The sequence below is a fragment of the Limtongia smithiae genome, assembly GCF_038497785.1.
Source record: "Limtongia smithiae strain NRRL Y-17922 unplaced genomic scaffold V1518scaffold_18, whole genome shotgun sequence".
Classification (NCBI taxonomy): Eukaryota; Fungi; Ascomycota; class Lipomycetes; order Lipomycetales; family Lipomycetaceae; genus Limtongia; species Limtongia smithiae.
In genome coordinates this window covers 61,028-88,821 of record NW_027117639.1, presented here as the reverse complement: position 1 = coordinate 88,821, position 27,794 = coordinate 61,028, and the positions used below count along the sequence as shown (strand labels likewise).

At 58.6% G+C, this 27,794-nt stretch overlaps 14 protein-coding genes and 1 non-coding gene across 15 annotated transcripts; 7 read left to right on the top strand and 8 right to left on the bottom strand.

The window, feature by feature from the left end:
- Positions 1-158: 158 nt before the first annotated feature.
- Positions 159-2,276, top strand: V1518DRAFT_423555 (Tubulin/FtsZ, GTPase domain-containing protein). The gene is made up of 5 exons (XM_066905716.1): positions 159-312; positions 377-385; positions 485-516; positions 568-594; positions 642-2,276. The coding sequence occupies exons 1-5, from the start codon at positions 288-290 to the stop codon at positions 1,896-1,898; spliced, it is 1,350 nt and encodes a 449-aa protein (XP_066756995.1). The 5' UTR covers positions 159-287; the 3' UTR covers positions 1,899-2,276.
- On the bottom strand, positions 1,941-2,668 carry V1518DRAFT_423551 (U3 small nucleolar RNA-associated protein 6-domain-containing protein). The gene has a single exon (XM_066905715.1). It carries the CDS (start codon positions 2,640-2,642, stop codon positions 1,986-1,988), a length of 657 nt encoding a protein of 218 aa, XP_066756994.1. The 5' UTR covers positions 2,643-2,668; the 3' UTR covers positions 1,941-1,985.
- Positions 2,669-2,773: 105 nt separating this feature from the next.
- V1518DRAFT_423550 (uncharacterized protein) lies at positions 2,774-4,450 on the top strand. The gene has a single exon (XM_066905714.1). The coding sequence runs from the start codon at positions 2,799-2,801 to the stop codon at positions 4,272-4,274; it is 1,476 nt and encodes a 491-aa protein (XP_066756993.1). The 5' UTR covers positions 2,774-2,798; the 3' UTR covers positions 4,275-4,450.
- Positions 4,451-4,629: 179 nt separating this feature from the next.
- V1518DRAFT_423549 (uncharacterized protein) lies at positions 4,630-7,662 on the top strand. Its single transcript, XM_066905713.1, has one exon. It carries the CDS (start codon positions 4,700-4,702, stop codon positions 7,463-7,465), a length of 2,766 nt encoding a protein of 921 aa, XP_066756992.1. The 5' UTR covers positions 4,630-4,699; the 3' UTR covers positions 7,466-7,662.
- Positions 7,663-7,690: 28 nt separating this feature from the next.
- Positions 7,691-8,974, top strand: V1518DRAFT_423547 (Brix domain-containing protein). The gene is made up of 2 exons (XM_066905712.1): positions 7,691-7,963; positions 8,024-8,974. The coding sequence occupies exons 1-2, from the start codon at positions 7,809-7,811 to the stop codon at positions 8,811-8,813; spliced, it is 945 nt and encodes a 314-aa protein (XP_066756991.1). The 5' UTR covers positions 7,691-7,808; the 3' UTR covers positions 8,814-8,974.
- A 902-nt stretch (positions 8,975-9,876) lies between these two features.
- Positions 9,877-9,968, bottom strand: V1518DRAFT_t56. The gene has a single exon. It is a non-coding gene; the product is annotated as a tRNA-Pro (tRNA).
- Positions 9,969-10,507: 539 nt separating this feature from the next.
- On the top strand, positions 10,508-12,220 carry V1518DRAFT_447244 (translation elongation factor EF-1 alpha; the record flags this gene model as incomplete). Its single annotated transcript, XM_066906477.1, has 2 exons — positions 10,508-10,696; positions 10,841-12,220. The coding sequence occupies exons 1-2, from the start codon at positions 10,694-10,696 to the stop codon at positions 12,218-12,220; spliced, it is 1,383 nt and encodes a 460-aa protein (XP_066756990.1). The 5' UTR covers positions 10,508-10,693.
- Positions 12,221-12,281: 61 nt separating this feature from the next.
- V1518DRAFT_423534 (MAGE family-domain-containing protein) lies at positions 12,282-13,659 on the bottom strand. The gene is made up of 2 exons (XM_066905711.1): positions 13,568-13,659; positions 12,282-13,515 (listed from the first exon to the last, which is right to left on the bottom strand). Exons 1-2 carry the CDS (start codon positions 13,607-13,609, stop codon positions 12,337-12,339), a joined length of 1,221 nt encoding a protein of 406 aa, XP_066756989.1. The 5' UTR covers positions 13,610-13,659; the 3' UTR covers positions 12,282-12,336.
- A 166-nt stretch (positions 13,660-13,825) lies between these two features.
- On the top strand, positions 13,826-17,322 carry V1518DRAFT_423531 (uncharacterized protein). The gene is made up of 3 exons (XM_066905710.1): positions 13,826-14,017; positions 14,065-14,156; positions 14,207-17,322. The coding sequence occupies exons 1-3, from the start codon at positions 13,958-13,960 to the stop codon at positions 17,262-17,264; spliced, it is 3,210 nt and encodes a 1,069-aa protein (XP_066756988.1). The 5' UTR covers positions 13,826-13,957; the 3' UTR covers positions 17,265-17,322.
- V1518DRAFT_423530 (uncharacterized protein) lies at positions 17,284-18,643 on the bottom strand. Its single transcript, XM_066905709.1, has one exon. The coding sequence runs from the start codon at positions 18,622-18,624 to the stop codon at positions 17,308-17,310; it is 1,317 nt and encodes a 438-aa protein (XP_066756987.1). The 5' UTR covers positions 18,625-18,643; the 3' UTR covers positions 17,284-17,307.
- V1518DRAFT_423529 (B-cell receptor-associated protein 31-like-domain-containing protein) lies at positions 18,550-19,451 on the top strand. Its single transcript, XM_066905708.1, has 2 exons — positions 18,550-18,695; positions 18,745-19,451. Exons 1-2 carry the CDS (start codon positions 18,675-18,677, stop codon positions 19,312-19,314), a joined length of 591 nt encoding a protein of 196 aa, XP_066756986.1. The 5' UTR covers positions 18,550-18,674; the 3' UTR covers positions 19,315-19,451.
- V1518DRAFT_423525 (uncharacterized protein) lies at positions 19,216-21,384 on the bottom strand. The gene is made up of 2 exons (XM_066905707.1): positions 21,195-21,384; positions 19,216-21,148 (listed from the first exon to the last, which is right to left on the bottom strand). The coding sequence occupies exons 1-2, from the start codon at positions 21,353-21,355 to the stop codon at positions 19,360-19,362; spliced, it is 1,950 nt and encodes a 649-aa protein (XP_066756985.1). The 5' UTR covers positions 21,356-21,384; the 3' UTR covers positions 19,216-19,359.
- V1518DRAFT_423523 (uncharacterized protein) lies at positions 21,385-22,621 on the bottom strand. The gene is made up of 2 exons (XM_066905706.1): positions 22,476-22,621; positions 21,385-22,423 (listed from the first exon to the last, which is right to left on the bottom strand). Exons 1-2 carry the CDS (start codon positions 22,581-22,583, stop codon positions 21,449-21,451), a joined length of 1,083 nt encoding a protein of 360 aa, XP_066756984.1. The 5' UTR covers positions 22,584-22,621; the 3' UTR covers positions 21,385-21,448.
- Positions 22,622-22,899: 278 nt separating this feature from the next.
- On the bottom strand, positions 22,900-24,862 carry V1518DRAFT_140106 (uncharacterized protein). Its single transcript, XM_066900745.1, has 2 exons — positions 24,657-24,862; positions 22,900-24,606 (listed from the first exon to the last, which is right to left on the bottom strand). Exons 1-2 carry the CDS (start codon positions 24,726-24,728, stop codon positions 23,014-23,016), a joined length of 1,665 nt encoding a protein of 554 aa, XP_066756983.1. The 5' UTR covers positions 24,729-24,862; the 3' UTR covers positions 22,900-23,013.
- Positions 24,863-27,631, bottom strand: V1518DRAFT_140124 (uncharacterized protein). The gene is made up of 3 exons (XM_066900746.1): positions 27,571-27,631; positions 27,141-27,514; positions 24,863-27,045 (listed from the first exon to the last, which is right to left on the bottom strand). Exons 2-3 carry the CDS (start codon positions 27,457-27,459, stop codon positions 24,998-25,000), a joined length of 2,367 nt encoding a protein of 788 aa, XP_066756982.1. The 5' UTR covers positions 27,460-27,514; positions 27,571-27,631; the 3' UTR covers positions 24,863-24,997.
- Positions 27,632-27,794: the final 163 nt, after the last annotated feature.

The following is a 27,794-nucleotide window of genomic DNA, read 5'->3' as shown; positions in this document are numbered from 1 at the left end:
GCTCGGCATAGTAGAGCACAATGCTACAGACTGGTAGAATATGCATGGTAATAAATTCTAACTGCCTAGATTACACAGACTGCCAGAACGTGATGGCGGTGCAGAACAGAAACGCGTCGTGTTGTTGATATGGTTGGCAGGGCAACTAGCAGGGTAAGGGGTAAACAGCCCCTGGCCCGCGCAAACACGTTTTGCGCGGTCGCGCCGAACTGAACCTGCTCCACCACAACACTCCATCTATCCCCCACTCTCCTCTTCACCGAGCCTGTATTCGACACGCGCTCATCATGAGAGAGGTCATCAGCATCAATGGTACGTGTGATCGTGTGGTGTGACTATGTGTGCGCGGTGTGAGGTGGTGCTAACGTGAGAATAGTCGGCCAAGGTAAATTCTAGTCTTGCGCGTGCGCTCTAGTCACGGCGGCGTCGCGAGGCGACCGATCGTGTGTATTGTGAATAGAGATCAGAACTGACGAATGGACAGCCGGTTGCCAGATTGGTAACGCTTCCTGGGAGGTGAGTTGACGCGTGTATTGCGACGCGTACGTCTCATGCTAATGTAAACAGCTCTACTGCCTCGAGCACGGCATCCAGGTATGCACGGTGGCGATTCACAACCGAGATCGCAGCTAACACTATAGCCCGATGGATATTTGAGCGCAGAGAAGGCGGCCGGCCCCCGCGGCGAAGGCTTCACGACCTTCTTCTCGGAGACGAGCAGCGGCAAGTACGTGCCGCGCACGATCTACGTGGATCTGGAGCCGAACGTGATCGACGAGGTGCGCACGGGTGCGTACCGCAACCTGTTCCATCCCGAGCAGTTGATCTCTGGCAAGGAGGACGCGGCGAATAACTACGCTCGCGGACACTACACGATCGGCAAGGAGCTGATCGATCAGGTTGTCGAGCGCGTGCGTCGCGCCGCGGATACGTGCGATGGGCTGCAGGGATTCTTGTTTACGCATTCCATTGGCGGCGGTACAGGTTCTGGATTCGGCGCGCTGTTGCTGGAGCGTCTCTCGCAGGAATACGGAAAGAAGTCTAAGCTCGAGTTTGCCGTGTACCCTGCGCCGCAGGTGTCTACCTCGGTCGTGGAGCCCTACAACTCTGTGCTGACGACGCACACTACCCTTGAGCACTCTGACTGCACATTCATGGTCGACAATGAGGCAATCTACGACATCTGCCGCCGGAATCTCGACATCGCGCGTCCCAGCTACGAGAACCTGAACCGGCTGATTGCGCAGGTGATCTCATCGATCACTGCGTCGCTGCGGTTCCACGGCTCGCTGAACGTGGACTTGAACGAGTTCCAGACCAACCTTGTACCCTACCCGCGCATCCATTTCCCGCTGGTGACCTACGCGCCGGTGATCTCGGCGGCTAAGGCGTTCCACGAGGCTAACTCTGTCGCGGAGATTACGAACGCATGCTTTGAGCCGAACAACCAGATGGTCAAGTGCGACCCGCGTAACGGAAAGTACATGGCGTCCTGCCTATTGTACCGCGGCGACGTCGTGACCAAGGATGTGCAAGCGGCTGTCGCCACCATCCGCTCTAAGAAAACTATTCAGCTGGTTGACTGGTGCCCTACCGGCTTCAAAATCGGCATCTGCTACCAGCCGCCGCAGTTTGTTCCCGGCGGGGACCTCGCGCAGGTATCGAGGGCGGTGTGTTTGCTCTCGAACACAACGGCGATCGCAGAGGCATGGTCGCGTCTGGACCATAAATTCGACCTGATGTACTCGAAGCGTGCGTTCGTGCACTGGTATGTGGGCGAGGGCATGGAGGAGGGCGAGTTCACCGAGGCGCGCGAGAACCTCGCGGCGTTGGAGAAGGATTACGAGGAAGCGGGCGCGGATACCGCGTTCGGCGTTGAAGACGACGGCGAGTATTAGGTGTGTTTATGCTTTATGTGCTTTGTGCGTTGTGCGAGTAATGGCAGAAGCCGTGTTATTTATTTTATATATCCCAAGCAATGCAGTTCATGAGTCGTCTTTGCTTTTGTCGTCGTCCATGTCGCTCTTGTTGGTAGTGGTAGTGTCAGCGGCAGCGTCGACAGCTTCACGCACATCCTTTTCGAGCGTTTCATATGCCTGCGCGATGTCGGCAGCGTCGGGGTTGAACTTGATACCCCGAAGAAGAATGTTGCGAGCCGCGAGACGGTTCGCATTTGCCCGCAGCTCGTGCTCAGCAGCAAGAACCCACAGCGAGGACTCTTTCGGGTGTAAACGGAGTACGGTTGTGAACAGTTTGTTGAGTAACCTCCGCGCTTTCTGTTCCCGTGCGAATGCAAGGTATTGTTTCCATAGTCCCACGTCGCCGGGGAAGCGCTTCACCCCACGCGCAAAGACGGAGTACACGAACCGCAAACTCGTCCCGCCTGCACCGTCGCGACCGCCTTGTGGCGCAACGCTCAAGCGCAGACACCGTCGGCGCCGGAGGGCGTCGAGGTTGATTTCGTACTCTGCGTATTTGAGAAAGTCGAGGAGGGTCGCACCGCGGTTGTTGACGCGGTGCTCGAACTCGGAGCGGCGGCGCGAGATGGCGGCGAGCTCAGACTGCGTGAAGATCTTGTGGCGTTGCAGGTATGCCAGGTCTGGGAGCGTTTGCTCTAGGCGGTAGCGCACGCGTTCAGCCATATGTATGAGGATAGTGAAGTATGGGGATGGCGAAGTGGGAAGAGAAGAAGAGAAGAAGACTGTGGCTTAGGGTTAGTGTCACCAGCGTGCTTTGTACCCACGCGTGCTGTTTTGTTGACGTTTGGAGTCAACATCGCCGCCACTTGAACATCCCTAATGGCTCCTACTCCCTTCCCCGCGTTGCTTCCGCCGTTCACGCCGGCGGTCCCGGCCGCCGCAACGACCCCCGCGGACTCCTCACCTAGCCCAGTCTCTCCGGCACCGTCCTCGCCCGCTTCGCCCACAGCACAACCACCGCGCCAGCCGCCGCCGGCACTGTCGCCACATGTACCCCCCGTCGCGTTCGTCGCTGCTGCTGCGGCGGCGGCGGCTGCGGCAGCCGTCGCGATGGAGGGTAGGAATACAGCAGAAACGCAGTCGTCACCGCGGCCGAAGCGCACGTCGAGCGGGACAGTTAAGTCGCCCAGTCCGACGCGCATACGCGTGCTGCGTCCCGCGCGGAGGACGGCAACGCTTGCTAGTGAGGACGCACCAAGTGAGAAGGAAGAGTATGACGGTCAGCATGACGATAGTTTGGACGAGGACTACGAGGACGAGCTGGGTGAGCACGGCGATACTGAGGAGAAGGCGCGGCTGCAGGCGTTGTCTGCGAACCTGAGGGCGCGGTTGTCATATGCGCTTGTCAAGGTGCAAAATGGATGGGCGACGCACTCCCTCAGCGATCTCGAGGAAATGGCAGCGCGCGCGGCTGTCGCGCCGCAGTTGAAGGACGCAGTAGCCGCCAACGGCGGTGGTGTCGGTGCGAACGGGTATCCAATGCGCCTGGCGCCAGCATCGCCGAATCAGCTTGTCATCGACCGAGATGAGCGCGGACGGTTGTCGACGATGCTCGAGACCTCGCCCAACAGTGTGAGCGCGAGCGTCGCGCGGAGAAGTAGCAGCGGCGGCGCCGGCGCGGCAGCACGGCAGACGCGTCATCGGCGCGCGACCTCGGATCCAAAGTCTTACGCGTCGTTCTGGAGCACGTCACTACCATACACGCCGCCGCAGTCGTCGCATTCGTCGCACTCGTTCACTACCGACCAAGGATACAGACAAAAGGCATACACACAGCTGCAGTTCCAACCGCCGCTGTCCGCAGACCCAAAGTTTCCCGTCCCTGTGCCCATCATCGCGAACGGTCCGCCAAGGATTGCGGGGCGAGGGAATTCACCACCCCGCAGCAGCAGGGGTGGAAAGACGCATGCCTTGTCGGTATCACCGCGCACACGTACGCGTGTGCCGATAGCGGCGGATGGCTTGCCGATACTGGGGACTTTTAGCAATAAGATACCTGTCGGCATGGGCGGCGCGACGAGTCCGTCACCAACAAAGCGGAAGACTCACCATGCGCGAACACCACTGCGAAAGGGCGGCGACGGCGCGGCCGCAGTGGTGGCGGCCGCTGCTGCTGCCGCGGCGGAGCTAGAACGCGAGGAGGCAGCGCAGAAGGTATCCGGTGGCAGCGGCGTGAAGCAACAGAGCAGCGAGGCGGACGCGGTGGAGAGTCTTATGTTCTTGTCCAGTCCAACAACGCGACCGCGGAGGCCGTGGGCGGAGGATGGCGTCATGGCGCGGGGCAAGTTCGCGTGAGCGTGTGCGCTCACGCGAGTGTGTATATTGGAGTGAGGGTGTTTTTTGTCTTTTGTACCGGCCTGGAGTTTTCTTTTTGTTTTGATTGCGCCGAGTTTTGTATTTTGTTTGGTCGCAATGAAGACGCGTCTGAGAACGTGGATGAAGCGAATGCAAGAAAGATGCCAGCGCGATAGCATAAGCGTCGATGCGCGGTGTGCTTGTGCCGTGAGTCTTCCTTCTCTTGGAAACTTATGGTGCATTCGCGCACACTGCTTGGCAGCTGCGTATTGCACGTGACGCACGGTTCACCCACTAAACTAGAAGCGGAAACATACAAACTCAAAGCCGGGCCTCGCTTCGTCTGCGCACTGCTCACCATCCACCGGCTTCACAACCTCCCACCCCCGTGAACTACAACCACGACTACACCCCCCTGGCCGAGCATGCCGCCGCCTTCTGCCTCGTCCTCCTCGGCATACTATTCCTTGCCCTCGCAATCCCCGCCCTCGCCGCTCTCGCCATCATCTCCCGCGCCAATTGTCGTCTCGCGGTCGCCGACAAAGTCGCGCCGCCCTGCGGTCCCACGCAAGCTCGATGCCACGGGCGTCGTGCGCTCGGATACGCTTGACCGGACTGTGAGCGAAGTTGCTCAGGATGGTAAGACAGCGTTGCGGCAGCGTGGTGCTGGTGGCGTGGTTGTGAGTGCGCCAGTGGCGACGGCACCGGCGGCGAAGAAGTGGTCGTTTTTTGGGTTGTCCGAGAAGAATCCGCCGGTCGTGCAGCGCGCGGTGTCAGTACGGAAAGACAGCAGCGGGAGCGATTCGTCTGGTTACGTGAGCGAGAAGGAGCAGGAACGACCATCTGCGCCAAGGCGGAGCAACAGCAAATATAGTACCAGCACGTCACCGCCGTCAAAGCGTGGAGATGCTACAATGAGCGGCAACAACAGCGGCTACTTTGAAGGCGCGGTGTACGGCTCGTCGAACGGGTTTGAACGCTTTCCGCCGCAGAGCTTTTCGCCGCCGGATTCCGACGACGCGGATGCGCCGGAGGTGCCAAAGTCGTCATGGTTCAGTAATCTATTTGCGTCAAAGAAGGATAAGGAGGTCGAAGAGCAGCAGCAGCAGCAGCGCGCACGGTATGGCAATTCGTCGCGGCCGCCGTCGCCGCCGACGTCGATACGCAGCACGACACCGTCAGTAAACACATTGCGGCCGAATGTAAACCGGTCGACAGTGTCGCTCGGTTATAACAGTGCATATGGAGGTACGAGTCCGCCTTCGAGCAGCACGCCGACTAACGTCGCGTCGACACCCGGGACGGGTGCCAACTCGAATACGTGGGCGTTCTGGTCGCGGGTATCCTCAAAGGGAGATAAATCCGGCAACGCGATTTCGGAGGACGGCGTGGTTGCGTTCACAGGGCCATCGGCAAAGTCCTTTATCCAGAAACAGCGCGGCCGCATGGACGACAACGCGAGTGTCATGTCGTCTGAGACTACTGTGCCTATACTTACATCGAAGTCGTCTGCAAATCTTTCCCGCAAGTCATCTCGTGTTTCGCTTGCCAACCCGGGATATCCTGCTTCGGTGTACAGTGTGACTGGACCGACGGACGGCGCATCGATATACAACAGCAACCTGAACGGGTCCACATCAAAGATCAACCGTCAGCAGTCATACAGGAAGGACAAAGACCGACATCCATCCGACGATTCACGCTCGTTCCGTACGATCGAGGCAATCGGCAAGCCTAAGCCGGATATGACAACAGTCAAATCAGCCAGTGGCGCGAAGGAGACTGTCTTCATGGCACCGCCGCCGACGAACGGCCCTGCGGTGGCAGCTGTAGGCGCAGAGCCAGCGGTGCCGGCTATTGCACCCGCCAAGAAAGGTAAAAAGAAAAAAGAAGAGCAAATCCGGTATCCGAACATGGTCGTGCCGACGCTGGAGGAGTGTCTTGCGCCGGGTAGTTCAGGCGCGTCGCTGTGGGGCTCGTTCGAGCGGTGGTTTTCTGCCGCGACAGAGAGCGACGAGGAGAAGCACTTGCGGTTACAGGTCATCACACCCCCGCGAATCAAGAAGGCGGTTGCAATCGGAATCCACGGGTTTTTCCCGATTCGGATGGTGCGCAGCATAATCGGCGAGCCGACTGGTACGTCTGTGAAGTTTGCGAACGAGGCGGCTATGGGGATTCAACGTTGGGCAGACGCTCATGGGCAAGATATCGAGATTGAGAAGATCGCGCTGGAGGGCGAGGGCATTGTCCTCGACCGTGTGGAGAATCTGTACCGGTTGTTGTCAAACTGGATGGATCACCTACACCAAGCGGATTTTATTCTCGTTGCGGCTCATTCGCAAGGCACGCCAGTCGCGGTGCAGCTTGTGGCGAAATTGATCGAGGAAGGACACGCTGATAATAAGAAAATCGGGATCGTCGGGATGGCGGGTGTTTCGCTAGGTCCGTTCTACGGGCTCGATCAGAAGCTTGTGATGCGCGCGTATACCCCGTTCGAGTCGGACTCGTTGAAGGAGCTATTCGCGTTCCAGAACCCGAACTCACTGCAGGCGAGGCGGTATATCCAGGGCATGCGAACGGTCATTGCACACGGCGTGAAGATCGCGTATGTAGGCAGTGTGAACGACCAGCTTGTGCCGTTGTACTCGTCGCTTTGCGTGCATATTAATCACCCATCCATTTTCCGCGCGGTGTATGTGGATGGCAAGGCGCACGCACCGTCGTTTATCGTGCATTTGATTGAGTTACTGGCGAAGTTGCGGAATATGGGGTACAGTGACCACGGCATCGTACGGGATATATCAGACGCGATGGCGGGCACGTTAACCGGCGGTGGGCATTCGAATATCTACAACGAGCACGGGGTATACGATATTGCGATCCGGCACGCGCTTGAAACATCCGACATCCCCGACGTTCCCGTGCACGTGGACGATAGATTCGAAGTGCCGATGCCGAGTAATTACAACCCATACCACCTCCCCTGGAGTGTGCGCGGCATGTTTGAGCAGGACTTTGTGCGGAAGCACCTGACTCCCGACGTTACGCGTGTACTCGACTTATTCGACGAGTGGAATCCGGATACGAAGCCTTTGAAGGAGATAAAGTACCGTCTCTCCGCGATCCGCAAGCCCGAAGGACGAGGTACAGTTCTCGCTACGCCTGGCGCGGAGTTCACTGGCGTCGCTTAGACCGCTGAAATCATTGCATAGTTTAGACTCTTTCAAGGTGTTAATTTACGTTCGTTATTTTTTTTCTTAAGAAGGCTGTGTATAGTTTTTGCGTTTTGTTTTGCATGTGTATTATTGCCGGGGATGGGGAGGGGATGGGTGTGTTTCGTTTATGATAGAGAAATTTGTCTCTGGACTAGTGCGTAATTGATCATTCGTTAGCAGATAGTTGGGAAGGGAGTTGTGGCGGTGGTCTAGAGGGTCAAGCGGTGAAGTTTGTGGTTGGGAGATATGCGTTCCCCTGAGAAAAAATCGACAGCGTGAAGATTTCTCTGCCGACACCTTCACGAACATCATCGACAGCATGGCCTCGTTGTATAAAGCACTTTCGGGGACGAAGAAGCGCAGACGCGAAGATGCGGAGGAGCAGGACGGTGCGACTGAGGGTGAGACAGGGGGCTATATGAAGAAGTTCAGACAACGGGTGCTTCTACTTTCCTCCCGCGGTGTCACCTTTCGGTATGTCCAAGAGCTCCCGGTCCAGAGGAGGTTGTATGGTGTGCGATACTAACAGAATAGTCAACGGCATTTGATTAACGACCTCGCGCTAATGCTCCCGCACGCGAAGAAGGACTCAAAGTTCGACAACAAGTCGCAGCTATTCATGCTAAACGAGGTTGCGGACCTGTATAACTGCAACAATCTTCTCTACTTTGAAGCGCGCAAGCACCAGGATCTGTACATGTACCTCGCGAAAGCGCCAAACGGACCGACGGCCAAGTTCCACGTGCAGAATATGCACACCATGTCGGAGCTGAATTTCACCGGGAACTGTCTGCGTGGATCGCGGCCGGTGGTCTCGTTTGGCAAGGAATTTGACGAGAGTCCGCACTACAAGCTTGTCAAGGAGTTGTTGCTGCATATATTCGGCGTGCCAAAGTCTGCACGCAAGGCGAAGCCGTTCGTGGACCATGTTATCGCGTTCTCGATCGCGGATAACAAGGTGTGGTTCCGCAACTACCAGATCGCGGAGACCATGGACACCACGACCGAGGACGAGAACTCAGAGGACCCCGACAAGGCGAAAAAGCGGAAGCAGTTGAAGGTTTCTCTAGTCGAAATCGGTCCGCGGTTCGTGATGACCCTGATTTCAATTATCGAGGGCAGTTTTTCAGGACCGTTGATCTATGAGAATAAGGAGTTTGTGTCCCCCAACGCCGTGCGCGCACAGTTGCGGGTCGGCAAGGCCGCGACGAAGAATCGGCGCGCGGATAAGATTGATCTGGATAAGGTGAAGAAAGCGGCTAAGATGCGCGAGCGCAGGGAGAAGGGTGTTAATCCACTGGCGGACAGCGTGTTGTTTGGATAGGGGGCAAAAGTACCCGTGTAGCAGTAGCCAGATATGTATTGTTATGTATGTACAGTGTGCCTTGGTATGCGCTGAAGCGGAGTATCGGTGGCTGTGTGATCACGCTGTCAGGCTGTCACGGTTTCAAATCCCGCTAGATATCGCCGGCATAGCAAGCAAGCAAGCTTAAAAAACTTTTGGTGGATGGCACCCGTTTCATCCTCTGTTTGCATGGTTCTCCGTCGCGTCGCGTTGTTGCGGTGGTACTGGTGGTGGTCGTGCGAGGGCGGTGATGTCATAGGTGCGGCGGAGGACCGACACAGGGGTGGCAGCAGCAGACGGACTAGCTGGACCATGACGGGAAGACGCCGGAGAAGACGGAGAACGGTGGGCGCGGGGGGTGCGGGGTCGGCGGACGCGGAGGCCAGGGCTTGCTTGGGTCCCTGCAGACGCGGGTGGTGGTGGTGGTGGTGGCGGCGGGGATCATGGCAGACTGCGCGGTGTCGGTGCCGCAGGCGTCGGTAGGAGTATGACGTGACTGCGAGGGTACGGGGACTCGAGGACCGTGAGCGAGCAAGCCGAGCAGCAGAGGAGTAGGAGGAGTAGGAGTGGTGAGGAGCGAGGAACAGCGTGCGGTTGCAGTGCAGTACTTATACGCGCGCCGAAACAAGACGCGGGGGAAACTTAGCCGACAACGCGTGTTGCGTTGTTGGTTCCTTAAACTAACCCCCCATAATAAAAGGAGAAATGTTGTTTGCTTTCCCGAAACGCGGATGACGTCGTTATGTTACCCCGCCTTCGCCGGTAGTAACGAAGACTGACGTTGAAGGGGGAAATATTAATTGGGATGAGATCATGGCGGCCTCCCCCGCATTTTGCTTTTCCACGCCCCTGAGTCGGGTGAGATGCCCCTGCCCCTGGCCCTGCCTCTGCCCCCTTCATCCACGACGGCTACCACGCGCGCTCCTAGTCTCCTTTTTGTTTTCCGCGACCGCGTCCGGTCGAGCCATGCTGAGCCACGTTTTAGCCGAGATGTCAAATGGCTGTAAGCGGCGCAAAAATGTGAGCGCAAAGATGCAAAAAAGGGCTCAACCGGGAATTGAACCCGGGACCTCTCGCAATATAACTTAGAGTGTAAGGCCCTAAGCGAGAATTATACCACTAAACCATCGAGCCAGGCTGTTGAGAAGTGCACTTTCTGCTTTGCCATACTGAAGATTTCTGCGATACAACAGTCACGTGATATATTCGATTTAGAGATTAAGGGCTTAACCCTAGGTCGGCGTGTCGAATCTACGCAGTCCGCCAGGACCTTCTCGCACCACCCAAGCCGTTTAGCGGACACACCACCGTGGTCGCCGCCGCCCGCTCCTCAGGCCCCTGGGCGTTGCCTCCCCCGCCACACTAGTTGTGGACACGCCACCCTCAATGTGTTCTTGTCGTTTATGCCTACGCGTTTGCTGTGTCAGAGCAGAAGAACGAACCCAACTATCCCATTGCAGCAACCGCTCAGGTCGGTGAAGATGCGTCTGGACTCTAGAGCGCTCTTCTAATCGCCGCGCGCGGGTGGCGTTGGCGGATCGCGTGTCGCACGGAGCTGAGTCGCGCGAGACGCGGCGGCAGTGTTGTCCTATTGCCTGTAGTGGTTAACGTGTCGTACGATAGGCGGTGGTATGTCGCGCTAGTGCACGTGTCGAGCGTCGTGTCGCGCGCTGCGGCCCAATCGAAAAAATTTTTTTTCATTTGGGCGCTCGCAGCCTATAAAGCTTTCCCAACCCCGCCGCCCTCTGTCCTCCTTTTCTTCTTTTCCTTTCTTTGTCTACTCACACCCGAAATCATAGCATTTCCATCTGAGTGTCTCTTTGTCATCTTAATTCTTAACAGTCTATATCTACATCAAAATGGTATGTTCTCTCTTTTTTTGTTTTGTTCTGATCGGTCGGGGATACGTGGTCGATCGGAGGTAAGGGGCGGCTACTTGTCCTCCGTGTACCGGCTACTCATCCTCACGATCGTCAGTCTGTGTCTACAGTGCTAACTCTGCACAGGGTAAGGAGAAGTCTCACGTTAACGTCGTCGTTATCGGCCACGTCGATTCCGGCAAGTCCACCACCACCGGCCACTTGATCTACAAGTGCGGTGGTATCGACAAGCGTACCATCGAGAAGTTCGAGAAGGAGGCTGCTGAGCTCGGCAAGGGCTCCTTCAAGTACGCCTGGGTTTTGGACAAGCTGAAGGCTGAGCGTGAGCGTGGTATCACCATCGATATCGCTCTGTGGAAGTTCGAGACTCCTCGCTACTACGTTACCGTTATCGATGCCCCTGGCCATCGTGATTTCATTAAGAACATGATCACCGGCACCTCCCAGGCTGACTGCGCTATTCTCATTATCGCTGCCGGCACTGGTGAGTTCGAGGCTGGTATCTCCAAGGATGGTCAGACTCGTGAGCACGCTCTTCTTGCCTACACCCTTGGTGTCCGACAGATCATCGTTGCTATCAACAAGATGGACACCACTAAGTGGTCCGAGGCTCGTTTCGAGGAGATCGTCAAGGAGACTTCCAACTTCATCAAGAAGGTCGGATACAACCCCAAGAACGTCCCCTTCGTCCCCATCTCGGGCTGGAACGGCGACAACATGATCGAGCCCTCCGACAACTGCCCCTGGTACAAGGGCTGGCAGAAGGAGGTCAAGGGTGCGGTCGTCAAGGGCAAGACTCTTCTCGAGGCCATCGATGCCATCGAGCCCCCGTCTCGCCCCGTCGACAAGCCTCTCCGTCTTCCTCTCCAGGATGTCTACAAGATTGGCGGTATCGGAACGGTGCCCGTCGGTCGTGTCGAGACTGGCGCTATCAAGGCCGGCATGGTCGTTACCTTCGCCCCCGCTGGTGTCACCACTGAAGTCAAGTCCGTTGAGATGCACCACGAGCAGCTCGCTGAGGGTCTCCCCGGTGACAACGTCGGCTTCAACGTCAAGAACGTCTCCGTCAAGGAGATTCGTCGTGGCAACGTCTGCGGTGACTCCAAGAACGACCCTCCCAAGGGTGCTGAGTCTTTCAACGCTCAGGTCATCGTGCTCAACCACCCCGGCCAGATCGGCGCTGGATACTCTCCCGTTCTTGACTGCCACACCGCACACATTGCTTGCAAGTTCGACACCCTGATCGAGAAGATTGACCGTCGTACCGGTAAGAAGATGGAGGACAACCCCAAGTTCCTCAAGTCTGGCGATGCCGCCATCGTCAAGTTCATCCCCTCCAAGCCTATGTGCGTTGAGGCCTTCACTGACTACCCTCCCCTCGGCCGTTTCGCTGTCCGTGACATGCGTCAGACCGTCGCTGTTGGTGTCATCAAGTCCGTTGAGAAGTCTGACAAGGCTGGTGCTGGCAAGGTCACCAAGGCTGCTATCAAGGCCAGCAAGAAGTAAAAATGTGGGCTGTGGGTTGGTTTTGTTACGTTATTAAGTCGTGTGGGCTAAGTGTTTGAGATATGTAAAGAAAGGGGAGTTTGCACTTTTCTTATATAATATGAACATTTTTTACCTTAAATTATTTGGCTGTTGTCTTCGTCTTCTGACTCTTCTACGGAGGAAGACTCATCACTGTCGTCCTCGTCCTCGTCACTATTCTCTTCATCGTCGTCCTCTATGTCGTCGTCGTCGCGCGCGTTGTTGGCGCGGGCCAGATCGTCGTCGTTATCGTCATGCTCAAGTGCAGCCTGGCGCGCCCTACGGGACCGCTTGTTGAGCGACTTCGTTGCGTTGATGGTGTCGAGCGAAGGAAACTGGGACGCTCGAACCTGGGTTTCATTAGTGGTGCGCGAAGAGCGGGACACGTTCTCGCGATCTGCGCGAGCTTGAGCGAGCGCACGCAGCGCGCGCGCTCTGAGATCGTCCGTTCCACGAGCGCCGTAGACAGAGACGATGAAATCTGCGACTTCTTCCTCTGAAATCTCAAGCTTCGCGCGCGGCCCGATGGAGTACACCCACGCGGACTCGTTGGCGCCGAGCGCGCGCGCGTCGTCGTCACGTTCGCGCTCGAGGTAGAGATGCTTGACCATGGTGCGTAGCACATCCTCGGCAGAGTTCCCCACGAGCGGTGTGCGATCGGTGAGGTGTAGTGCGCGCATGTGCTTGAGTAGCGCGGTGTCGTGCAAAGTGCCGCCGGAGAGCAACACAATCGAGCACACGACGACGACGAGCGCGTTGTACACGAGATCGGTCTGACCGCGTGGAGCGAGGCAATCGAGCTGGCGGAATGCGTTGGGGAGGAGCGGGATGAGGATGTACGCCTTATTGGAGTTGGCCGCAGGTGCTGCATCGCCGCGACGACGTTTCTTGGCGGTAGGTCGGGCAGACACGGAGCGCGAGGGAAGTTCGACCATGTTCATGCCAACAGTCCGTTGCAGAATATCCTGCGCCGTCGCGAATACCTCCTTAAACGCACGCCGGTGCGCGGCTTCAAGAATCTTTTCGTTGATAACAGACCGGCGTAGAGGAGTACGAGTGTGTTCACTACCGAGCGCGAGGCGCACGAGTTTCTTGGCCATCCGTGCGACTTCGGCGGGGACTGCTTTGCCATTAGGTGCGGCGGGTACGAGGCGGGAGTCGGTTTCGTCGGAGGAGGAGGCGATGTCTGAGGATGAGTCGGACGCGACTGCGACGGGGTTTGGCGAGAACGAGTCGACGCGTTGGTCGTCAGTGGAGCGGTGCGCGCTGGGGGACTGCACGACGAGTTAGAAGAAGGATTGATTATACAGGAGCTGATGCACGTACTCCTCTGCGAGATGTGCGTGGGCGAGCAGCAGCGACCGGCATTGTTGTATCGCGATAAGATATGTGGAAGGGACGTGAGACGCGATGCGGTGACACGCGCGACACGAAATAAAGTTCGTGCGATCGCCATGCCACGCGTACTCACGTGACTGCGTACTGCGCTGTTTACACTGCTGTTGTTGTGGCGACGGTTGTGTTTACACATCGCCGCAGCTGGCGCGGCGTGCGGATGCGCGGCGGACAAACAACCCACCGTCGCGGCGGCGCACATATCCCGCGCACGCGCATACCTCGTCGCTTCTCTTCACGCCCTCACTCGTCCTGTCCCGCGGTTGATTGGCCTCACGCACTCGCACCCACGAATACACTCGAATCGACGCAGGAGCGAAGATGGCGGGAAACGACTCGAAGCCGCCGTCGGTGCCACTTTCTTTTTCAAACCACTTCTGGGTACGCACTAGCCCGTCGTTTCCCACAAGCAGCGCTGACCGCAACAGGGCGTTGAAGAAAAAGGTGTCGGCGTGCTTCTTCAGCGTATGCGCGATGCGAAGCAAACATGCGAGGAGATCAAGTCCTTCTACAAAGAGCGGTAGGCCTCGCACTCCCTGTCTACGGCGGCAAGAGAACTAACACCCGCAGAATCGCGATAGAGGAGGAATACTCCCGCCGGCTCACTGCGCTGTCGCGTAAAGCGCTCGGTCAGGCTGAGGTCGGCACTCTCAAGTCCGCGCTGGAGGGTGTCCGTCTTGAGACGGAGCAGTCCGCCAAGGCGCACGCCAACACGGGCGTGCAATTGCGTACTGAACTCGAGGGCTCGCTTGTCGCGTTTGCATCCGGTCTCCGTGAGCGCCGCAAGAGCGCGCAGGCGAGTGTTGATAAGCTATGGAAAGTGAAGCAAGCGCAACAACTCGCGGCCACAAAGGCACGGGATAAATACGAAGCAGACTGCAACAAAGTCAGCGGCTGTCTCGCGCAACAGAGTATGGCCTCGGGTCGCGAATTACAACGCAATACAGCAAGGCTTGAAAAGGCACAGTCCACGGTGACTGCTTCGCGCAGGGATTACCAGCTCGCGGTGCGCAATCTCGCAGAAACCACGCAAAAATGGGACCGCGAGTGGAAGATTGCGTGTGACAGGTTCCAGGATTTGGAGGAAGAAAGGATTGATTTTTTGAAGTCGAATATCTGGGCATATACGAATATTCTGTCGACCGTGTGCGTCAGTGACGATGAGTTTTGCGAGAATATCAGAGTCGCGTTGGAGTCGTGCGACGTGGAGAAGGATATTATCACGTTCGTCAAAGAACGAGGAACGGGTCAGGAAATTCCCCACGCGCCAGAGTACATCAACTTTATGGACGGTTTAAGCGGACCATCCGAGGGCTCCGATGCATACAGCTTGGCTCAATTCTCCCGGCAGCAGAATCCACAGTTCAAGACCAGCCCGATTCCAGAAGTGATGGAAGAGATTACGCCGCCGGTCACGCGGGAGGAGGACACTGTGGCAGAATCACTTGTGGAACGACCGTCGCAGATTGATAATCTACTTGCGTCGCTGGCGTACGGACCGAATCCTCAGCGGACGTCGGTGCTGGGAAGCATGCGGTCGTCTACAAAAGCTCCAGAGTCACCATCGTCATTGAAATCCTCGCGATCGCGCGCGGGCACGGATGCATCGATCATGGCGCACCCGATGGAGAGCGTAATTGTGTTGCAGCACCCCGACGAACAATTATCAAGCGCGCAGAGTTCGCCGGTTCATCGCGGACGTAGTCCCTCTGGCGAATCCAGCTCCTCGCATGCGACAACTGTGTCGTCCGGCGATGAGCACGAGCTCACGACACCTGTGAAAGTGGCGCCCCCTCAACCGGCCAGTCCGGCGGCGAGTTTAACCCCGACGCGCAGCAACGGCAGCGCAAGTCCGCCCAAAAAGCGCAATGGTTGGAACATTCCGTTCCGACGACGTGACAACTCGTCCACACTCGAGATGGAAACCGCATGGACCGAGGACCACGTCGACGCAGATGATGCACCGCGGCGTTTGAGTCCTTCCAAGGGCATCACGCCGCCCTACGTTGCGAAATACGCGGTGTCCACACCGGATCTGCAAGAGCCGCAAGTGTCGCCGTCGCCAGGGAGAAGGCAATCGCCTATGCGCAGGAGTCCGGGTGGGGCGACGGTTCTAAGTCGTGGGTCGCAACGCGAGCCGTCGCCGGAGCCTGATGCTGTGGACCCGATTGATCCGCGCGCGAATGTCGTGTTGAGCGTTGGGGAGAACCAATTCGCCGTTAGTCGTCGCGGACGACAAGATGATGTACAAGACGAGGAAGTCCTCGACAACGGTGATCCGCTCCGCGCAGCGCTTGCGTCATTGCGGGGCGAACCGGTCGTCGAAACCCAGCGCCGACAGCCAGCACAAGACAAATACGCCGCGCTCAGCGGAAATGCCACACGCGCATCCCAACGAAACGGTCGACGCGTAATTTCCTACTCGGCGCCAACTAGTCCCGCGAACAACGCCGGACGCGTGGAAGACGGCGCCGTCGCCCCCCCGCCGACGCATGTGCAGCAAGTTCCAATGCGGCAACCCGATTTCAGCACCGCGCGTCCCGCACGTGTACTGACGAACGCATCGTCGTCGTCCCCGGCTACTGCAAAGCTCGCAGCGCCGCCGGCGGCGTATACATCTGCTGATATGATGCACACGTCTGGTGAATTTGCATCGCGTACCCGACAGATGTTTGGTGGCCTCGCACCGCCGCGGCGAAGGGCCACTGAGACGGAAGAGTTGGGACCGGGACAGTATCATCAGAGAAGTCCGTCGCGGGCGGTGGAGGGAGGGAGTCCCGGTGGGTATAGCCAACCTCCACGAAGCAGGTCGAGGCAGGACTTGGGCGGCGGATATCAGGAACCCCGGCGCAGCAACTCTAGACAGGATTTGGGCGATAGCCCTGGCGGATACCAGCAGCCTCCCCGCGCTACGTCGCGACAGGATGGCGGAAGCCCAGGATATCAGCCCCCGCGGAGCACGTCGCGACAGGATGGTGGTAGTCCCCGTAGCTACTACGCCGGTCAAGGACGCAGTCCAAGCGGGAGTCCGGGGTATCAACAGCCACCGCGTAATGTATCACGCCAGGATGACGGACGTCCTGTGTCGTCATACGGCCGGTCGCCATCGCAGATGGAGTATGGATCTAATCGCGTGTCGCCGGCGGGGCGGAATATAGAAGAGTACAGCGTCGCGCCGAGTGCGACGACGATGCGACGACCGCGCTCGGCATATTTCTACGGCGAGGAGCAGGTGGAGCGTGGTGAGATACAGCAGCGCCCGCGTTCGGGATACGACACCGCCGATCGTCCCGCGCGCGCACAGAGCCCGCGCGCACAGAGCCGGGGCGACACGATCCCTGGCGACGAACGTCGTGACTATGACCGCTTGAAAAGCAAATCTGCCATGGACATGCGGCGCCCTGTCGAGCTCCCAACTGAATCGAGGGACGGACAACCCGTGCTGTCGTATGCGCGCGCGATGTACGACTACCGCGCGATGATCCCCGAGGAGGTTAGTTTCCGAAAGGGGGATGTGTTGCTCGTGTTGCAGATGCAGGATGATGGCTGGTGGGAAACCGAGGTGTTTGGACCGCGGAGTCGGCCGCAGGTCGGTCTTGCGCCGAGTAACTTTTTGCACACGTTGTAGAAGATGTTCTTCTAGATAATAGTGATAAATGATAATACATTGGTTATAGTTCTTGCAAGACGGAGAGTTCAGAGTGGAGAATGCGGAGAATGTAGAATGAGAAAACGATGTTGGGGAACTTATGGCCCGCAGCGAGGAGCGGGATGAGGAGAGGCGCAGCGAGAGAGGGTGCGTTGTCGACGAGATGGGCGATGGCGAGGGAGACGCGTGCGGAGGGGTCAGTTGTGGGTGGTGATAAAGAGAGGGGGGGTGGTGAGGGGAAGGAGGGAAGAGTTGGTGTGGATGGCGTGAAGAGCGCGTCACGGGCAGGCGGGTCGTGGTGGATTGCGGCTTTTTCGCTGAGCGAGGAATCAGTCATTTCGTCTCGCGTCTCGTCGGTCTTCTCATCTGTAGCTGTGGTCGTGGTAGCCGGCGTAGTCTCGCCGGCCATCTTCTCAAACTTGCTCTTCACGTCCTCTCCGTTCTCAAGCGCAACCAACAGCTCCAGCATTTCAATCTCCCGTTCCATTCTCGTCTTCTCCTCTCCCTCCTTTCCTTCCTTCTCCTCCGTCTCGCGCAATGCGCGCACAAACTGTGCCAGCCCCGCCGTCTCCCTTACCCGCGCAAGATTTGCTGCCACAAGACATGCACACTCAAACAATCTAGTCCGCCACAACTCCTCCTCCTCGGGAGTAGAATCAGAAGCGTCCCATGCGGCCGAGCGGGCGTCGCGTGCGAGAGCGTAGTATTTTGTCAATTCCAGCTGTGGATGTTCAGCGTGGTGGAGCGACGCAGCGACCACCAATCTCAATGCAAACGGCACGTTCCTCCCCGAGGTGGTTTGTGTCGACGCGGGGTGCAACAACAATTCGTGCAAGTTCGCCGCCTGCGCCTCGCCCTTGGCGTGCGCGGGAAGCGATAGCAACAATAAACTCGCGAGTCTTATCGTCCATAGACGAAGCACAATGTCGGATTCTCGCGTCTGCGACGCTACCGCGACGCCAGCACCGTCGGCGGCGAGCGCGTCGCCTGTTAATGCGATGTCATGGAATGATGTGATACGTGCGCGCGCGAGACGTGCGAGGGATGTGAGTGTGGCGCGGGGGATGAGGGCGGTGGTTGGCGATGCGAGAAGGGTGCGTGCGAGGGTTGCCGAGTCGCTTGCTGTGGACGGCGGCGTTGAAGATGGGGCGGTGGAGGGGACTGAAGAAGGGAGGGAAGACGGGAGGGTGCGAAAGACGCGGGGGTCGGTTGTCACGAGAAGTGAGGGCGTGGGGGATGTGCGCGTTGAGTCGGGCATTTGTGCGGTGACGTCGTTTTCGTGAAGTGAGCGGCGTGGCGTTGTTGCTCCTTTATGACACAAGTCCTCCTCCGTCACCATCTCTCTCCATCTCCATCGTTACCACCACCACCACCACCACTACCGCCGCGATGACGCTCTACTACACCCTCGTACGTTCTCCTTGCATTCCTCTCGTTGTGCACTGCTAATAATACACAGGTGTTCCTCCTCATGGTGGTCGAAATGGCGGGCTTCTTCGTCATCGCACTCCCGCTACCGTTTAACCTCCGTCGCCGCCTCTTCCGCTTGATCTCGACCTCCGAACTCCTCGCACGCACGCAGTACACCCTCAAAATTGTTTTCGTCTTCATTCTCATTCTTTTCATTGACTCGGTGAACCGCGTGTACCGTGTGCAACTCGACGCAGCTACCCACGGCGATCGTGCCGGTGCTGTTGTTGCGATGCCCGCCGATCGCGCCGAGGGACAGGCGCGGAGGTTTTATTCCCAGCGCAATATGTATCTGTGCGGGTTTACGCTTTTCTTGTCGGTGATTTTGAATAGGACATATGTTTTGGTAGTCGAGTTGCTCGAAACGCAGGATAAACTTGCCGCCGCGACGAAGAACTCTGCGAGCGCGAGCACTGTGGAAACGTTGACAAAGGAGCGCGACACCGCGATTAAGGATCTCGAGGCAATGAAGGCACAGAGCGAGGGACTTGCAAGGGAGTACGCAAAACTCGGCGATCAAGTCGCCGACAAGACCGCTGAGACCAAGAAGGACGCGTAATCACACACACAGACACACAGGGACAATCTTTGTACATTTTGCTAGCTAAGTATCACCTTCGTACGCGTTACTTTTGTGTTTCGGCAAGAATGTAAAACTCTCATGCGCGGGACCGAGGAACATTTCCGAGATTTTAACCCAGTCCTTGTAATCCCCTGATCCCAGCAAGGTCTCGAGCTCATCTCGTCCCTTCCACAATGGCGGACGATCTTGGATCCGGGGCGGGAGTACCTCGAGTATACCCACGGGCACGTAACGACACGTGAACGACAAAAACTCGCACAAAAACCGCCGCGTGACGTTGATGCCGAACTCATCGGAACCCCAGTACTCAAGTCCAAACCGCGCGTAATCACGCACCATGTCGAGGCGCTCGCGAGAGGACTTGTCGAGGTACTGCTCCGCATCGATTTCCTCAAAAATCCACGGCTTAATCAAGGCACCGCGCGCGACCATGACGGAGTCCACGTTGTGATTATTTACTGCGTCGTGCCAGTCGTACCAGGAGTAGCAGTCGCCGTTGCCGATAAACCATGGCCTTACTGCGCCTCGCACATCTTTTCCCACACTCCCCGCCGTGCCGTCGTCCGCGTGCATCGCGTCCCACGTCTCACGCGCGAGCACTGCCGTCTCGCCGATGTAACTCCAGTCCGCAAGGCGCGTGTACCGCTGCTGCCGTGATCGTCCATGTAGTGTGATACTGGCGACATCGCCTTCTCTCACCAGTCTCTGCACCAGCTTCTGGGCCGTGGGATGCCCATCCTTTGTCCCCATCCTGATCTTGGCCGTCACCGGCACACTTCCCGAAACCGCATTCATCCCCTTCAGCATGCGCGCCAACTTTGCCTGGGAATCCAACAACGCCGACCCCGCGCCCGCGCGGTAGATTAAATCTATCGGACATCCGCAATTCAGATTGATCTCCGTGAGTTTCTCGCACTCCGCCGCAAGTACCTCCGCGGCTTTGACTGCCTGCCAGGGCTTGCTTGCCGCGATCTGTACGCCGAAACTCGGCGTGTCGTACCCGGTGTGCGTGCGCGGGAGCGCCCATTCTGATTTAGACCCGCCGAGGAGCGGAAGTGCCAGAGCCATTTCCGAGAACGAGACGTCGGCGCCAAAGGCGTGGCATAGGCGTCGGAAGGGCAGGTTCCCCACGGTGGTCAGCGGGGAGAGGATCTTTGCGCGAGAGTAGTGCAGGCGCGTCTTTTCGCTTGGTAGGAGTGGCGGTTCAACGTAGCTCGCGCGCGCGTCGGCCGTATCGTCCGCGGCGATAGAGCCTGCCTGAATCGCCGTCTCGTCGCGTAGTGAATCGAGGTATTTCAGCATAACATCCGCTTTGGGGGTTGGATACTTCTTCCGCTGCAACAACGTCTGGGCCGCTCTTGAGATCCGATTCATTTCCACCCCCCTCTCCACCGCGCGCTTCTCGTCATCCTGCACCACAACGAGCTTCTCCACGTCGAAATGACTTCTCAACCACCGACATTTCAAACCCGAGGGACAATACCCAATCGCAGTGTACACGGGACACGCGCCCTCGATATCCGGGGGCTTCGAGGCGACGTACTTGCCCACGTCGTGCTCGAACTTGCAATTTGCTCCGAATTTGCACTCCGACGGGGGAACGGTGTTGAGTGAATCGCAGAAGCGGACGGTGTCGTGCACATTGCCGAATTTGCGGTTCTTGTTCTGTCCGCGATTTTTTTTCTTCTTCTGCTGCTTGCCGGAGGACTCGTCGTCGTCTTCCCCAGAGGCCTCGCCGTCATAGGTCGTAGGCAGCTTCGGTGCGTCGCGTGGATCGATATAAGGCGTAGCAGTCCGCGGAAGGAGGAATCTGCGGTGTTAGATGGGCAGCGCAGCGGTCGTGGTGAAGGACATACTCGGCTTTGATCTTGGCGACGCCGCGGTCGCGGCTGTCTTCACGAACATCGCCGTCGATGCGGGGCCGTTTAGTCGTGTCGTTCTCGCCATCGCCGACAGGCGACAGGCTGCGTTTGACGACCGTGGCCTCTGCCGGGTGGTCGGGGTGTACCTCCGTCATGGCAGTGGAGGAGGTGGGCTGCGATGAAAATTGTGTTCTCCCAATTTAATTCACTCCAACTTTTTCTTAGATTACACTGTCCACTTCCACCACCTAAATACTGCCCGCAGAGTTAAAGTCGACCAAAGCCTGCTTCACACGCGCCGTCATCGTCTTCTCGCCCTCGCGCACCCAAACACGCGGGTCAAAGTACTTCTTGTTGGGCTTGTCCTCGCCCTCGGGGTTGCCGACCTGCGTCATCAGGTAGTCCTTCTTGTTCAGCACAAAGTCGCGGATACCGGTCAAGTACGCGTACTGCAGATCCGTGTCGAGGTTGACCTTGACCACACCGTAGCCGATAGCAGTCGCGAACTCCTCCTTGGTGGAACCGGAGCCGCCGTGGAAGACGAGGAAGATGGGCGTGTCCGAAGCGGAGGAGATCTTCGCCTTCGTGTATGCCTGGTGCTTGCCGAGCAGCTCCGGCTGCAGGTGCACGTTGCCGGGCTTGTACACACCGTGCACATTGCCGAAGGCTGCCGCGATGGAGAAGTACGGGCCGATCGGCGCGAGCGCAGAGTAGACATCGAAGATGTCCTCGGGCTGGGTGTACAGCGCCGCGTTGTCGACGCCCGAATTGTCCACACCGTCCTCCTCGCCGCCGGTGATGCCAATCTCCATCTCGAGCCATTGCTTCCACGGCGCGACGCGCTCAAAGTACTTCTTGACAATCGCAATGTTCTCCTCCTTGGGCTCCTCGGACAGATCAAGCATGTGCGACGAAAACAGTGGCTCGCCGTGCTCCTTGAAGTACGCCTCGTCTGCGTCCAGCAGGCCGTCCAGCCACGGCAGCAGCTTCTTCGCGCAGTGGTCGGTGTGCAGCACCACGGGAATGCCGTACGCGGGCGCGACAGCGCGCACGTAGTGTGCGGCCGCGATGCCGCCGGCAATGGAGGCGGCCTGGCCCGAGTTGGAGACGCCCTTGCCCGCGAAGTACGCCGCGCCGCCCTGCGACGTCTGCAGGATGATGGGGGACTTTGCGTCGCGCGCGGCCTCGAGGGCGGCGACTACAGTGGACGACGAGGTGACGTTCTGCACATGTTAGCGGGGCATACAGCCAGATCCAGATCAGCGCACCACGCACAATGGCAGGAATCGCAAACTTGTGCTCCTGAGCGTACTTGAACAGGTTCAGCACGTCGTCGCCGACGATGACGCCGGCCTTGCGGGAGAGCACGTCGAGGATGGACATTGTGGTTGTGGTGGTGGTGGAGGACGAGGGGAAGATGCGGGCGCGGCGAGGAAACCCGCCGCTTAAGTCTCTGCGCGAAGGTTCCACGCTAGCCGCATCGGGCGCGCTGTCCGGCTTCGCCCTTTCCCCGCCTCGCTTCTTCCCTTGAACCGTCCCGCGGTTGCGCTCCTCAGCACTCCATGTTCCGCCCTGTTCTGCGCGGTGCTCTGATTGGCCCGGACCGGTGGGGATCACCACCGCCCGCTCCGGAAGCCGCCGCGGCCCCGCGTGGGGGCTCCCACAAGACCCCACCAACCCTAACCCCGCCCCGCACTGCCCGGGTCCTCCCGACTCTCCGCGTTCTCCCGGCATCGGAAACCTGCCTGCTTCCACTCTAATAACATACAGCACTCTTTAATTACAGGCGCGCCTAAACTACACACTAAAACGCTTATGTCTTCACGTCCGGCTCGACGCGGCCGATGTACGCGCGCAGCTTCAACAGCTCCACTGCGCTGGCCACGCTCGCCGCAAGATACTCCTGCGTCTCCTCGCCGGCACGCGACACGTCCGCCTCGTGCTTCTCCAGGTACAGCCGGATGGTGGCGCCGGAGCTGCCGGTCCCGGACAGCCGCACGACCATGCGCGTGCCGTCCGCGTACTTCACGTACAGGCCCTGGTGATCAGAGACGGACCCGTCGAGATCCGTGTACGAGAAGTCGCCCGCCTCGACCACGGTGGTACCGCCCACCACACTGCCCACAAACGTCTCGGGAGATGCGATTTTCGCCGCCAGCTCGTCAATAACCTTGCCCGCGCCCGCGGAATCCACGTCCTCGTAATCATAGCGCGTGAAAAAGGTGCGCCCATAAGTCTCCCAGAACTGCTTCTGGATCGCCGCAATCGAGGCGGCTGCCGGATCCTGCTTGCCCACGGCCGCAATGATGTTCAGCCACGCGACAATCGCCCACAGTCCGTCCTTCTCCCGGATATGGTCCGAGCCAGTACCAAACGACTCCTCGCCGCAAATCGACAGCTTCTTTGCGTCAAACAGCGCCGTGAAGAACTTCCACCCCGTGGGCACCTCGTACATCGACAAGCCTTGCGCAGCCGCAACAAGGTCCAACGCGCCGCTCGTCGGCATGCTGCGCGCGAGTCCATGCACGCCGCCAGTCGCAAAGTACGGGATCTTCGCCGCATGGTGCGCAATGATCGCAACACTGTCTCCCGGCGACACGAACGCATTCGCACCGTAGATCATGTTCCGATCGCCATCGCCGTCCGACGCGGCACCGAAAGGTATATTCTCTGCATCAACCCGCGACACCAGCGATTTTGCGTACGTCAAATTCGGATCCGGATGACCACCGCCGAAGTCTGGCAACGGCTGGCAATTCTGCACGCTGGACGCCGGCAATCCAAGCTCGTCCACAAAGATAGCCTTTCCATACGGTCCAGTAACACCGTTCAACCCGTCAAACAACACCTTGAACTCCGGGTTGCCCGCCAAAAACCCCTTGATCAGCTCGAAGTCGAAAATCTCCTTCAACATGGCGACATAGTCCTCCGTCGAATCAATGATCTCAACCTTCAAGCTCCCGTACTGCTTCTCCCCGATCGTCGCCAGATCGACCTCGGGAATAGTGCTCATCTCGTACGACTGGATCGTCGTCGTGACTTCGTAAATCTTGTTCGTCACGCTCTCCGGCGCAGGACCGCCGTTCGACAGGTTATACTTGATCCCGAAGTCATTCTTCGGGCCTCCAGGATTATGCGACGCCGTCAACAAAATCCCGCCTGTCGCCTTGCGCTTGCGAATCACATGCGACGCAGCCGGCGTCGACAGGATACCGTTCTGTCCCACAATCAACTTGGCAACTCCGTTCGCGGCACCGATCTTCGCAATCAGCTGCACAACCTCCGAGTTATAGTACCGTCCGTCGCCGCCAATCACAAGCGTCGCGTTCTCAGCACCCTCAGGGATCGACAGCAGCACTGCCTGGATGAAGTTCTCCGTGTAGTGTGGTTGCTGGAACACCGTGACCTATTCTCGTTAGTACTATGCACGCCTCGGAACACGTTCGACCGACGCACCTTCTTGCGCAGGCCGGAGGTGCCAGGCTTCTGCCCCGCGAACGGCGTCGTTTTGACCGTCTGGATCGGCATCGTCGCAGTGAGTGAAGAGCAGAAATCAAGGGGTACGCGGCCTTATATAAACTGCTGAACAGCTCTATGCAGTCACTCAAACACAATCAAAAATGGACCCCCCCGCTTCCTACGCACTAGCCCCGCACGTGCACGCCACGTGACCGCGCCGTAGAAAACTCATACATTTTACGCGACTAACGTGAAAACAAACGACATATGGACACACAAACGAAACAGCACAAAGCAACCTAACAAAAGATGGCAGTCCAACACAATCCTCTCCTCTCCTAGTGATATCCGTTCCACGCGCCCTGACGCTGCTGCTGCTGCTGCTGTCCGTATCCATACCCGGCGAACCCGCCGTACGCGTTCTGCTGCTGCGGCGGTATCTGCTGCTGCACCTGCTGGCTCTGCACCTGGCCCTGCACTTGGCCCTGCTGCACCTGCTGCGCGCCCTGCGCCCCCGCGCCGCCTCGCGCATTGCCCGCCTTGCCCCCGTCCTGCAGGAAATCCTGGATCCCGCCCAACGGCGACTGCTGACTGGGCATAGCAGGTTGTCCCTGCGGTGGTTGGTGCTGCTGCTGCTGTACCTGTTGTTGCTGCTGCTGGCGAGAGTAATGGTCCCCGTAGAACTGCGACTGCGGTTGCTGTCCATACGCAGACTTTTGCTGCCCAAAGTGCGGCTGCGGCTGCGCTTGCTGCTGTCCGTAGTACCCCTGGAAATTGTTCATGTAGTATGCCGTGTACGCAGGCGACAAGTAGTAGGGGTGGATCCCGTACTGGCTGTGCTGCGTCGACATCGCCGGCGATGCGCTCGGTGCAGGCGACACTGACGACTCGCTGCCGCCGACACCGAACCGTCCCGGCTGCTGCTGCGTCGACGTGCTCGACGGGGTAAGTTGCTCTAGCGATGTGCTCGCGCCCCGCGGAAGCCCATCCTGCCCACCCGCCGCAGCCATCTGCTGTTGGTACGGCGTACCATAGTAGTTATACCCCCGCTGCAGATCCCCGGCGTACGGATTCTGGAACTCCGACGGGAACCCGCTCATCCCCGGCATGTGCGTTTGTGTCGGGTACGCGCCATAGGGCGACTGTGAAAACGGCTCAAACGCCTTCTGCTGCTGTGTGGGCTGCTGCGGCATCGGCGGCTGGTATCTATTTCCGGGCAATCCAAACTGGCCGAACCCGGACAAACCCTGTTGTTGCGCCGGTGTGGGAACCTGTGCCTGCTGCGGCGGCACGGGCGGCATCGTTTCGAGCGGTAGCTCCTGCGAATATGCCGGCGTCTCCTTGATCTCAAGTCCCTCAGCTTCCTCGTACATATCCTCGGTCTGCTCTTCCAGATTCAAGCTGCCAAACTGCAGACCCGCGCGATCAACCTGCGTCTGCATCGACCCAGGCATCACAACCGGGGCGTCCTGCGTCAGAATCCTCGAGTATGCGGGTGATCGTCCACTCATGCTCTTGCCGGCGAGGCCAGGTGGCACCTTTGACGACGCAGTCGGCGCACCTGTCGCAGCTGCAATCGCAGGCGCTGGCGCATCGATATCGACGGCTCCGATTTCAACCGCCCCTGGCTCCTCCATCGCAGCGGCCTCCGCGAATGTCTCGGGAATCGCGGTCGCAACCGGTGCTTTACTACCCCAGTCGTCCGTAGCAGGCGCGCCGAAATCAGAAAATGAAGCCTCTGGCACGGGCATATCCCACGATGCAGCTGCAGGCGTGGGCGCAACAGGTTCTTCCACAACTACTGGCGCAACAGGCGTAGCCATTGGCTTCGCCTTTGGCGGTTCCATAGGTTTTGGCTCCGCTGGTTTCGCAATCGATGCCCAGCTCTGCTTTGTCCCGGACTTGATCACGGTACTCGACGCGACCGCCGGCTTTGGCGGGGCGACTGATGGCGCGGCCGTTGGTAGTGACGTGTCGAGTGAGTCTGGCACCGACGCAGGCGCGGCGTCCCAACTGCCGTTCGTCGTCGGGACTGGCGCTGGCGCGGAGTTCCAGTCGCCTGCGGTCTCTGTGATTGGGGCGTCCGTGGCAGACTGCTCGGTTGGCGTAGTGCCCCACGCAGCATCCACCGGCGTCGACGCGTCGGCTGCGCTGTTACCGCCGTATGAGGCCTCGTCCGCAGTCTCGTGGGGTACCCGTCCGTTCGGCTTGCCTCGACTTCGCCCGCGATCGCCCCGTCCTCGGCCCCGCGATTCTAAGCCACCGCGTCCCCGGCCGCGCGTAGACGACGCACTGGATCGCGGGTTCTCGGAGTTTGTAAATGGGCCCTTTGACTTTGATCGCTCCTTTGTTTTCTTTTTCACCTCGCCCCATTGGCTCGCGTGACCTGTAGATGTTAGCCTCGCGCTGACAGATTATGGTCGTGATAAAAGATACACCCTCCAGCCCGACTGATCCGATCCCCACTCTCGCTCAACTCACCTTCAGTAATCCGCGCAACTGCGACAGCCACATCGCCCTGGGTGTCGGCCAATAAATACAACAAATCGTCCTCCGACCAGTGCGGAAAGAGCTCGCCGAGCTGGAGCAAGCCGGCCGCGTACTTTGCTTTTAGCTTCTGCGCCGAGTCGTCGGCCGATGGTGCCGACATGTCTGCTGTGATAGGTAAAGACGCCTGTACTGCGTCGGTGGTGTCTGTGGTGAGATCACGATGAGATCGTGTGGAAGATGGTGGAGCCGTAGGGTGACGGCTGCTGCGATATGAGTTGTGCTGTGAGGAGCGTGTTTGGACCTCGGCCATGTATCTGCAAGGACAAACCAGCCACCGGCGAGGAAGAGAGGATATGCCCTGACGTCTGCGATACGTTAGTAACCACCTGTTGCTCGAGTGCAAACACAGGGGGCGTCGAACGTCGTCGTCCTCCAGTACGGCACGCGCCCTGTAGTCTGCGCTCAAAGAACCGGAGCAAACACACCTAGCACGATCGGTGGACGGAGCAAACGCAGATACCGCTCGAGCAGCGCGCGCGACGAGAGTCTTGAGTGGTGAAGGCGGAAGGTGGAGGCGTAAAGTAGTTTGCGAACTGCGAATGCGAAGACGCGGACCGTCTAAAATTTTCTGTGCAGCGCAGTGCC